Here is a 12,526-nt window from a genome sequence, read left to right on the forward strand (position 1 = left end):
GGTAGTGCATTCCACATACCCCCCCCCAACCCACTCTCTGATACCTCCCCTAAATCTTCCACCAATTACCTTAAAATTATGCCCCTTCATGATAGACATTCTGCCATGGGAAAAACTCTCTGGCAATCCACTCAATCTACGCCTCTGAACATCTTATACAACTCTATCAAGTCACCTCTCATCCTTCTTCGCTCCAGTGAGAAAAACCCTGGCTCCTTTCTTCAGATGTCATGCCCTCCAGTCCAGGTAATGTCCTGGTAAATCTCCTCTGCACCTTCTTGAAAGCTTTCCAATAATGAGGCAACTAGAACTGAACACAACATTTCAGGGCTCTGTAGAGCTGCAGCATAACCTCGCAGCTTGAAAACTCAATCCCCCTGCTCATGAAAGCTAACACTCCATACACCTTCTTAACAACCCTGTCAACCTGGGTGGCAACTTTGAGGGATCTATTGACATGGAACCCAATATCCCTCTGTTCCTCCACACTGCCAAGAATCATGCCTTGAATCCTGTATTCAGCATTCAAATTCAACTTTCCAATGAGAACAGCTTCACACTTTTCCAGGTCGAATGCCATCTGCCACTTATCAGCCCAGTTCTGCATCCTGTCAATGTCCTGTTGCAACCTACAACAGCCCTCTGCATTATCCACAACTCCACCAATCTTTGTGTCATCAACAAACTTACTAATCTATCTTTCCACTTCTTCATCCTACTCATTTATAAACATCACAAAGAACAGAGGTCCCAGACCTGTTCCCAGCAGAACACTACTGTTCACCAAGCTGCAGGCGAATACTTTCCATCAACCATCACTCTCTGTCTTCTATGGGCCAGTCAATTCTGTATTCAGACAGTTTCCTTGTATCCCATGCCTCCTTACTTTCTGTATGAGCCTACATGGGGAATCATATCAAATGCCTCACTGAAATCCACGTACACCACATCCACTGCTCTACCTTCATCAACATGTTTTGTCATATCGTCAAAGAATTCAATAAAGTTTGTGAGGCATGACCTGCCCCTCACAAACCATGCTGACTATCTCTATTCAAACTATGGTTTTCCAAGTAATCAGAAAATCTGTCTCTCAGAATCTTCTCCAGTTTTTGCTCATCAGTATCATAAGACTGCTTGGGGACTGAGTGTAATTCCCAGGATTATCTCTATTTCCTTTCTAGAACAAAGGAGAAATGTTTGCCACCCTCCACTCATCTGGCACTACTCCAGTGGACAGTGAGAATGCAATGATCATTGCCAAAGGTGCACCAATCTCTTCCCTCACTTCCTGTAGTAACCTTGGATATATTCTGCCTGGTCCAGGGGATTTATCCATCTTTATGTTTTTCAAAATTTTCAGAACATCCTCCTTCCCAAAATCAAACTGTTTGAGCATATCAGTCTGTTTCACGCTGTCCTCATGAATGTCAAGGTCCCTCGCAGTAGGTATTCCTGAGGGAAAGTATTCATTAAGGACCTCCCCTATTTCCTCCAATTCCAGGTGCAAGTTCCCTTACTATCCCTGATCGGCCCCACCCTCCCTCCTGCCATCCCTTTTACATAATGATAATGACAAAGATGGGTGATCAAATTTTAACCTCTAACATTAGGCTGTTGTACCTGAGACCTTTCAGAGAGTAACACGGTTGCCAAAAAGGAAAAACTTGGATCTAAAATGGCTGCAGGGGCCACCTGCCCAAAGGTTGAGCTAGATTCATGTGACCCATTTGTATGAAACAATCTATCGACAGTGAAATTACCATTTTATATGAAGAAATGTAATGAGTAACCATTAAGAAATTTTCACCCCCTACTTAGTACAGTTGTGTGTGTTGCTTTAATATTTTGGGAGATGCAAGAGTTACCAATCAATCAGAGAACTTGAAAAAACAAAGGATCGTGACTCTGGAATACACACTGAACTGTATTTCAACAGCTGCTTTTCAGCATCAGGACTGAGAGAACGAAAAGTGAATTTGTGTAGCAAGAGCTGGAATTCTCTCTCCCCCTTCCTGTTTCTAACATTATTTCAGAAACAGCACCCAGTGAAAATGTAAATTCGAGAAACAACTGTTCACCAAGAATTCAAAGATCTACAGATTCTGAACTGTTGAGGATAAAAGTCACTAAATTCTGATTTCAGGTTAAGACGTAACACCCCAAGATGTCTAAAGGCCACATAAACATTATTCTCACTGCCTCTACCACTGTCTATTTCCTACCTCTGTGTCTGTGTGGTCTGTTCATTTTAATCATTGGTTCTTGAATCAAGTGAGTCATAAAAGTCCTCTTTTCATTCAAGAAAAGCTTGAAATGGGCTCTTGCATTGTGTAGTGAACTTGGTTGAAGTTGAAAGATCATCACTGTAAGCTGAACAAAATAAATAAAATGTTTTTGCAGCTGACTAATAGGAGTGAGAAAACAGGGAGCTGGTTCCCTTCACACAACTCGTTATAACAAGTTCAAAAGCTGAATAAAAAATTGGAAAAATACATTTATCCTCCTGAATCCTGAAACTTCCTCCAGTCAAAGTCCAATAAGCTCCCCAGCAGCGAAGTCATTCAGTTTGGTGAAAGGCCTCCTCAGTGAGCAGGATGTGACATGAGATTCTGTTCCTGACCTTCTTCCTTGCTGACAGGCTCAGGCTGAGGACGGGAACAGACACGGCAGGAGGAGGGAATATTGTGAACTCTCTGAACATGCGATCCCCTTTCAGTGCAAAATCTCAGGCAAGCTCATTTCATCAAAGTTACAGATTAAACTCACAGTGTCACTTTGCTGTTCCGTTCTATCTATTGCCTTTACATTTCCTGATCCCTTTTCCAGGGTTCTGTTTTGGAAGAGCAATAACTTTCTCCATCTCAGTGTTGGCAAGATCAAAGCCTTTGACTGTGGCTTTATTTTATCACACAACTTGATAAGTTGATGGAGGATTGAGGAAACTGGTCAAACAGTTGTATATTTTCATGTGTATACAAGGACAGTGAGTCTGATCATCATAAAATGTAAAATCACCTCTCCTGAGTTAAAGCCAACTCCCAGCTTTATACAACATATTACAACATTATTTATGACACAGACACTGTCTATTCTTCACCCAGTTCTTGACTCCATCCTTATATAATTCTGACCAGCAAAATGTTTTAATATTTTAGCCTGTGTTTTACAAATACTATTGAGACCTTACAACGGCATCAACGTTTTGTTTGAGAACCCTCTTGTGAAGGGCCTTGGAACATTTTATTCCTCTAAAGGTGCTATGAAAAAAAAGGTTGTTGTTGTTGCTGATTATCAATTCCTGATTATGCAATTGGTGTGGAATTTCCCTCAATTTTCCAGCAAAGTCACGATATTGATTTAAAAAGCTTCTGAGAAAATTTCTCGGGTGTTGATTAATGCTTACCTTGTGATTGTATTTGCAGCAATAGTTGGTGCTGAGTTCACAGTTTGTGGATACCTGAACAGTCACATTAATAAATCTCATCACTACATTGGCCCAGATCCATGTTCATTGAAAGTGTCTGTAAAGAAAACAGGCTTAGAAATAGAAGCTCATCTCATTGGGAATGGTTCATCTTCCTGGACACAAGATCCTGCAGCATCTACATCTGCAGCTTCATCAGAAATCTGCATCACCTGGAAAGGATCCGTTGGCCAACTCTACATAACCCGTGGTGATATTGGAAAGTCGTATCCAACTGCCATGTCCACTGGAGGGAAATGTTGTCAACATTTCACTCTCACCAATAGCAGTTCACACAAGAGTTCACCGTTGCTGAGAGACATTATTTACATAAATCAGTCAGACCTCAGTCCAGTTCACATGGAAAATGCTTCTTATTTGGAATTTACTGGATCTGAAGGAGCATGTGGTGAGTAGAATAATAACTGACACATTGTGAATCACAGATATGTGACTCTATGACTCTATTTATCACAGATAAAGAATAAAATAGAAACATAGGCCCAGGCTCTCTCTGTTTCTCCTACAACCACAGGACGAGGAAAGTGTGAGTGGGGGGTGTGTGCTGCTCCCTGTCTTCAGAGATGTCCCCAGTCAATGGGGAGGGGGAGATGGGAGGCCTGGGGTATATTATGGAGCACTAGATGAGCACTAAAAACAATACCTTGATTCTGTAAATAATGTTAATTGTACATCGCAACACAATTAATTTCATGACCTGCTTAATGAAAAGGATCGATGGCTTTAAACCCAGGTTGTGGAATATGCATTTCTTTAAGCTTTAGAGTATATTTCTCACAGGTAAACTACTCCCAGTGTTACAGGAATATTAGTTCCTGTCCAGCTAGATTTGGCAATGTCTGTTCTAACCAGATTCAATTGTAATCTAATAAAACTGAAAGGTTTTTGGTGAATTAGATGATTGATAATAACCACAACAGATATGAACTTTTCAGCTATTTATCAGGACCCATGTTGAGAGTTTAATGTTCCCGATGCTCTATCAGGACCACAAGTGATTTACTTTCCCAATCCCAAGCTTCCTTTCTCCTTTCCTTGTATTGTTCCTGTTTCTGATGCAGTACCTTTCACTCGGGAGAAAGATCTGGCTGGACATCATTGAGTTGCCACGTACATGCAGTTTCCCTCTCCCCAGATACTGCAGGCCTGCTGGGTAGTTCCAGCATTTCCTGTTAGTGTTTCACAATTTTAATTGTACTGTTCAGGTTAGAATTCGACACAAAGATGGAGATGTGTGTACAGAAAGTCCTTTTTAACATTACACTGCAATTTGCAAGCACATGTATATAACATTTCAATGTTTGAAATATTTTCCTGATATTGAAGTGTTGAGATTCCCTCTTTTTTCTAACGGTATCTTTCCTATTAGAATTACCATTGGCTGATTGCTTATTTCAGAAAAACAAATTGACTGACCTCACAAGGAAAGGACAATTGAAACTAAATGATGCTCGCTATGCAATGTTACTGACCAACAGGATCCTGGGGCAATGTGATGGGAACACTTCAGTCGGGTAAGTGTGAACAACTTGAAGTTGAAAACAATGTTTAAAAGTTGATGTGGTGAAGGGGCACATTTTGGACGTATTTTATCCAAGGCTTAAACAGATTCACTGCCAGGTTTCGGTTCCTTCCTGCTTCAGTAACGTGTCTGTGAGGAGCGTTCGTCTAGTTTGACGGTTTCTGATAAGTGAATAAAATCTCCTGTGTAATGCAAAGCTGCTATTTTTCACCTTCAATGTTTTGCTTGTCATGTGAAAGAATGTGAAATGTTAAAATGCATTGTGATGTGTGCTTAGTTCAAATGTTTTAATTCAAGTTCATAGACTCAGTAAAAATGAGCCTGCACACTGTATTCTGCCATTTCATTCAAACTGACACATTTTGCGCTGACTTGGAGGCTCTGTGGCCTGCATTGCTTTTTAGCAGCAGAGGGAGAGGCAGGCAGCGTGCCAGGGTTGGGAGCACTGAGCAGTCAAGGGGCTGGACATGTTGTTGTTGTCCAGCACTGGGCTCTGTCAATGTCACACCGAGAGCTTGTGGCAGCAGCTTATGTGGCAACACATTGCATGGGCTTCAAGCAAATGGCTCTGTCTAAAGGTCAAAGGGACCAGTCCTTAGTGGAGTGAAGGGGACTATGTGTCAAGGAACTCATCTAATCCCAGTCCAGGGGCTTGGCCACAGTCTTCCAGAATGTGGGGATCCCTGCAGTCCAGGGACCTGGCCAGGAACAGCCCTGAGGAAACGTTCAAGCAGGTTGGAGATCACAGGTACATCAGCTGGAGTGCTGTGGGGACACCGGTCTTTGGGCTGGCTCTCATTCAAGGCTGGCCTGCCCAAGTGACTCTGGGGACTCAGACATGGTCCGAGCTGGAGGTTTGGGTATTAATGGTCAGGGGCTTTTCAGGGTCCTTTCCATGGAGTCCTGGGGAAAGCAGGAAACTCAGGTCTGAGGATCAGGTTCATTGGATTGGGTTGATGAGGGAATGGTGGGAGTGAAAGGAGGGAATTCAAGATGGAAGGCTGGGATTTCCTGGAGAATGGGATGGGACAGAATGCTAAGGGAGGGATGGTTCTCACAAGGTGCTACTACTTTAGCCACAACATGGAGGAGGTGTAAGGCCAACGAGGGCATCGCAATTCACAGAACCATGGGCTCCGAGGGTAAAGTGGGAACATTGATGGTTATATAAAGGGGAAGGATAGAAATGGTGGAGGCTGACAGGTCACTGAAGATGCAAGGACAGCAACAGGAAAGGGAGCATGAAGCAAAGGGAAGATCATCATTCATCTCAGGCAAAGTCTGCAAGTCACTCACAAGGACACTCAGCTGAAATAGTCAGGTATGAGTATCCCATCGTCAACATCCCAGTGAAGCAGTCTGGGAAGGATGTCCCACAGTCAGCATCACGGTGAAGCAGTCTGGGAAGGATATCCCACAGTCAGCATCACGGTGAAGCAGTCTGGGAAGGGTGTCCCACAGTCAGCATCCCAGTGAAGCAGTCTGGGAAGGGTGTCCTACAGTCAGCATCACGGTGAAGGAGTCTGGGAAGGGTGTCCCACAGTCAGCATCCCAGTGAAGCAGTCTGGGAAGGGTGTCCCACAGTCAGCATCACAATGAAGCAGTCTGGAAAGGGTGTCTCACAGCCAGCATCACAGTGAAGCAGTCTGGGAAGGGTGTCCCACAGTCAGCATCATAGTGAGGCACTCTGTGAAGAATCATATAGTCATGTCGGGCAAGAAGATTTACTGAGTACGGTTGGGTGAGCGTTTAATTTATTTTTATCACTTAACGTCTTTATTTTGGGTTTATAGTTTACAAGTGCTGTGGCCAAGAGAAGAAGAACCTGGAAAAAATCAACGTAATTGATTTTACAGACAATCTGAGGGTCTCGTTGAGCAGAAAGTCATGGGAGTAGATCTCAATGCCGTGGTGTGCCCCTCCTGCTCTGTGGGGTAAGTGGGACCAGAACATGTGCAGGAAGTGGCTCCAGCTGCAGCTACTGGAAGGGAGCCTGGGTTTCAGAGCTGGAGCAGAGACTGGGGACACTGTGGAGCATCTGGGAGGCTGAGGGTATCGAAGATAACACGTACAGGGAGATGGTCACACCGCAGTCTCAATCTTCAAAGTGAGAAAGTGAACGGATAATCACCAGGCCGAGTCACAGAACGATGCAGCAAGTGCAGGAATCCCCTGTGGCTACCCCCTGTAATACAGATAGACCCACAATGGATCCTGCTGGGGGTAATGGCCTCTCAGAGGAATGTAGTGATTCTAAAATCTGTTGCACCGTGGTTGGCTCTGCTGTATTGGAGAGGAGGAACAGTTTGGAGTGGAAGGGTGAACAGCCAATGGTTGTAGACTGCACAGGTATCAAATTCATGGCTTAAAAAAAGGAATGAGGTCCTACAAGCAGAATATTGGGATTCGTTTTCAGACGTTTCATCACCGTACTGGGTAACATCATCAGTGGATGGTATGGGGCTGTCCCTTCCTGCCTAATGCCACTCAGCTTGGGGAAATAATGGCCCTTTGTCTGTGACCAACATTCCCTCGAGTCCATGCATTGTAGAAGATGCTTGCACCTTTCCAATCGTTTTCCCTGTGTTGAACAAATGGATTCTGTGCAGATCCAACCACTTTAAATGAGCATCCACAATGACTGAAAACACGGAGTGTGTGAAAGGACTGGCGTTGTAGACATGTGACTGAGTTCAGGGTTTACCCAGTCATTCCCACAAATGTTGGGGAGCTGCTGGTGGTAATTTGTGTTCTCGTTGGCACTCTGGGCACTGCCCCACCAAAGCAGCTATGTCATCATCAAATCCTGGCCACCAGATGTAACTTCTCACTAACATCTTCATTTTGGAATCCCCTGGATGACCCCGGTGGAGTTCAGCCAGTGTCTGTCAATGACCTTTCCTCAGGACAATCACTCTTGCTCTCCATAACAATATGCCACCCTTTATGGTGATCTGGTCTCACTGAGTCCAGAAAGGTTTCAATTCTGGTGATGGTTTCTTTCCTCTCTCACCACCAGCTGTTTTTGTTTTGCCAGGACGGGATGTTTTTGTGGCGACAATCTGATATTTTCAGTGGTGACCAGAAGGGTGTCCAGAAAGTTTCAAACCAGAACAGACTCTTCTTGTGGTGGAACCACTGGCCAGTGGGAGGCGCCTCACGGCATCTGCATTTCCCACTTGGCCCCCCGGACAGGGGTCCAACTTGTCACTGTCTGCCTCAGAATAAGAGCCCACCACTGTATTCATCCTGAAGCTCTGGTCGGCATGGCCCAGTCCTCGTTAAGTAGCCCTAGCAGGGGATTGTGGTCTGTTCCTATTACAAATGTACACACGGAAAGGCACAGGTGGAACTTTCTCACATCAAAGGTGACCACAAAACCTTCCTTCTCTATCTGGGCGTATCTTCGTTCAGCATTAGCCAAAATCCAGGAAGCATGCACTATCGGGCGTTCCTCTCCATTGGCCCTCCAGTGAGCCAACCCTACCCTGATACCCCACAGGGAGGTATCACACATCAGCACCATATCTCGCTTAGGATTGCAGTGAGCAAATACCTGAGACAATGACAGCTGCTTCTCTACTTCCCTAAAGGCTACATCTGAGCTCCAAGGCCATTCCCAAGGCTGACCCTTTTTCAATAGAAGATGGAAGGATGCCAGAATGGAGGCCAGGTTGTGGATGAAGGTTCTGGAATAATCCACCAACCCAAGGAAAGGCTTATGCTCCGGTACAGATGAAGGAGCCTCGGGATCTTTTTTCAATGAATCTCAACCAGTTCTGTCCTATCAAGCTTGGGGCTGGGCCTTTTACTACAGTCAGTGGGAACTGACCCAGCTCCTTCTCAGAAAAGACCGGAACTGAAGTTGTACCCTTAATCTGGAAAGGCTCCCCAGTCTAGGCTCTCAGCCTGGCCGAGGCCTTATACAGACTTAAGGGGTAGAGTCCAGAGGGAATTTTGGTAAAGACTGGTTCCACAATCACTGATACAGCCGCGCTGGTATGGACCTCCATTGGAACTGGGTGACCGTTTAACCAGACCTTTATTTTGATTGGTTCTGAGTTGGAGATGATGGAGCATTTTAACTGTTCCTAACCAGCTGTCGGTGAACTTTCCAGTGTGTGCACTCTCCTGGATAACGGCCTGTGAGTTCTTATTCAATTCAGACCAAGTGGGACCCCTTTGCCGTCTCGGGTCCACATACTGGCTGTGACTACAATGGTCTGCCAGGCCGGATCAAGAAGAAAACATTAACTGGTTGTCCGAGGCTTGGCTTTGTTTTGGGGTTTTGCTGTGGGCTGTCCAAGGGTCCCTCTGTTCAGGATATGTCCTGAGTGAGGCTGTGCAATGGCCTTCCCTCATGTGGTGTTCCCAAGCTCAGTCGGCCTGGTGAGGCTGTCCACATCCACCAACATACCCTGTAACTCCAGCTCCACTTGCTGCATTTCCCAACCACAAAGCCAGTTGTAGTGCCTGTTTGAAGTCCTGTTGGGCTTCAGCTGGTCAGTGCTTTTGCATGGTCACCTCATAAAGCCCACACACCAAACGGTGTCTCAGCATCTCACTGAGGGTTAAACCAAAATCATATTCCTCTGTCAGTTGTCTTAACCTCGTCCAGACCCTGATACGGATTTCCCTGAAAGGTTTCTCACACTGTCGAGTAATACCGATGGTGTCTCAGAATGAGAGCAGACTTGGGTCTGTAACAAACCTTCACTAAATCCATCAGCTCTTGAAATGTTTTAGTGTCTGGTGCTGCAAGGGAACTCAGGCTCCTAATAACCAAAAAGGTTGTGAGGCCACGCGCTGTCAGGAGAATTACTCATTGCTTGTTACCTGCTCTAATGTCATTTGCCGGAAAAAATACTGCATTTCTTCCACATTCTGGGCCCAGTCTTCGATGGCAGGATTGAATGAGTCAAGCTTCCCAAATAGCAGCACGATACCACAAATGTTGACCCCAACTCAGGCACCTGTTGCAATCTCTTCAGGAACTTGCTTTTTTCTCATCATTACAGAAATAACTCACTGAAAGCTGGTGTCCCATCACCAAGTCACCCTTTATTTACATCAGCGTAGTCAATAACACTGACCCAGCGAGCTCAGAGCTGGCTCCTGGAGGGAGCAGAACCCCTGACACTCCAGTTTGTATCTGTCAGCCAGGGCTCCCTGATTGGAGCAGGTTAACAGCCCCAAACAGGGAACCCATATTCTCTGAGATCTACCTGACTGACCTTGTATCAGTCACTAGTGTTCAGTAACTGCACCTCACGCTGGGTAAGCCATTGAGCCACTGCCTTCAGGAAGTCTGACGATGCTCTTGTCTCCCAGTTTAATCTTACCTCATGGTTCTTCAGATTCATCTGAGAAGGACCTGAGAAGAGACTGATGCCCCCATTGAAGCTGCTATGTTTGAGCTGGTGGTGATGTGGTTTCTTTGGGGAATAACAGAAACGTGGATCAGACACCTGAGCAATTATTACAGTGTGTTTATTATCAGACTGAGCATGGCAGTAAGGGATCAGAGCAGCACACATAGTGATGACATCATGATAAAGGCTGATGGGTTCTGATGCAGAGTCACTGGACTCGGAACATTCATTCTGCTTTCTCCCCACAGATACCAGACCTGCTGATTTTCACCAGCAATTACTGTTTTTGGTTCATGACATGGACTGAACTGTAATAAATAAGTTAATATTGACCCTAGTGTGTGAATCCCTGTTTCTTATCCAGTCCAGAGCTAACTGTCTGTGCATTTTCCAGCCTGGAGTCTGATCTACATAAGGTCCTGATGGATATGGATTTTCCAATGGACAGTGAAACCTTTGTACTTCCAAATGGTAAGGCTGCTGTGACCAAAGAGGATGTGAAAGGTGTTTTAGCATTTACAGTTACTGCCACTTTCTCATGGGTAAGTGTTTTCACAATGCAGTAATTAATAAGGGTGCAGTAAGGAAATGTGACATTGTCTGACTTGATAATATTTGAGTATTAAATACCCCCCGGAGTAAAGATCACACAAATATTTAACTGCAACATTTCAATAGAATCAGATCGTTTCTGACTGGATAATCTGAACAATGACCAAGGGGGAAAGTCTCAGCTTTGTAGTGTTGCTTGTGATGAGACTACATGAGCCCTGTGCCCCCCTGGAGATGGGTGCTGTGGTGCCAGCTGTTTCCAGTATACCCCACATGGTACAGCCTCTTGAGAAGGTGCCCCCTGAGCCCTGTGTGTGGCTGGAACCAGGTGATGAGCTGCTATCCTGGTTTTACACAGCAGCCTCCCTGCCTGATGTAATACTGAATTCCCCAACTTGGACCACCCAGGGCCAAGCAACAAACATGTGCATCACAGAATCTTTATTCAGGAACATAGCCAGTGACATGGACAAATGGGAACTGACCATCCTTGTGCAGTGCCCGAGGGCCTGTCCTGGTGTTCCTGTGCAGCTTTACCCCATTGGTTACTGCATGGTTAGTGGAAGGCAGCTGACTTCCAATGGGGGAGACTGCAGGTGTATTTTGCAGGAATTCCTGGGGAAACCCTGGGCCTGGCTTCAGACTGCACCATCTCACAACAGACAGCAGCTGTCTGGACTGACAGGGTAAGGGACAACAGCAAGGGGACTGGTGGAGTGGCCACAGTGAGAGCACAAATGCTGTTACCCTGAGAGAGGGCAGCAGGTTGATGCCCCATGGTGCCTCTGCCAGTCCCCCAGGCAGCATCCCCAGGTCCCTAGTGATCTGTTGGAGGACAAGCTGCTGGCCTGCTCCAAGACCCAGCAAACCCCTTTGCCCACTGGGATCCACAGTCATGTTCACAGCGGGTCTGAGCCTGCATGGGACCAAGCACGACCTCAGTCTGAACTCATACTGCAGTACTGAGGGGTTTCTTGGCTTCTGTCTGTGCTTCAGCAGAGGCTGAGACAGTGAGCACAGATACTGGATCACTGCCCTGTCAGCTGCTGCAGTCAAGGAGCTGGCTCCCACTGCCACAGGGGAAATGATGGGATCCAAGCTCTGTGCAGTGCCCTCTGTCACATTGGGACTGAGCTTCTCCATGCCCTTTGATAGACTGTCTGACATGGCCTGCTAATGTACCAAGCATCTCAGTGTGCATTCCCATCAACCTCCTTCTGTAGGCCTCCCATTAATGTCCCCATCTGTGTTCCCTGCAGCAGAACCTGCCCTCCATGGAGTTGGCACACTAGGTACCCATTTTCCCTGGCAGCTCACCTGTGAGATCACGTTACAATGCCCCCTCACCAGTGACCTGGGTTTGAACTTCCGCCTCCTCATGGCTGTGAGGAGGTCCCCAGCCGGTACTTCCTGGGAATCTGAAAGCAGCCAATCAGAACGGGAGGGTTGGGATGTTGGAGGGAGAGGCAGAGGAAAGCACCAGATCCATGGTCCCACAGTCTGCAGCTTTCATTTGATTCCCCATCTCAGGGTGAGAGTGAGGAGGGGATTGAGAGTAGCAGGGGCAGTTACTCACCGTCATCCTTAATGTCC

The 12,526-nt window shown here is 46.0% G+C and overlaps 1 protein-coding gene across 1 annotated transcript in view; it reads left to right on the forward strand.

Annotated features, from left to right (window-relative positions):
* LOC148147395 (uncharacterized) overlaps nt 1-12,526 on the forward strand; it is a 61,227-nt gene that overhangs the window by 531 nt on the left and 48,170 nt on the right. Inside the window, exons 2-4 of the mRNA XM_087996011.1 lie at nt 3,426-3,875; nt 4,857-5,001; nt 10,776-10,923. Of these exons, the coding sequence (XP_087852137.1) occupies nt 3,426-3,875; nt 4,857-5,001; nt 10,776-10,923 (743 nt within the window). The remainder of the gene's footprint in view (nt 1-3,425; nt 3,876-4,856; nt 5,002-10,775; nt 10,924-12,526) is intronic.

This window comes from Chiloscyllium plagiosum, unplaced genomic scaffold, assembly GCF_037043375.1.
Source record: "Chiloscyllium plagiosum isolate Xiang-an unplaced genomic scaffold, Cpla_swu_hap1 HiC_scaffold_17, whole genome shotgun sequence".
Taxonomy (NCBI): Eukaryota; Metazoa; Chordata; class Chondrichthyes; order Orectolobiformes; family Hemiscylliidae; genus Chiloscyllium; species Chiloscyllium plagiosum.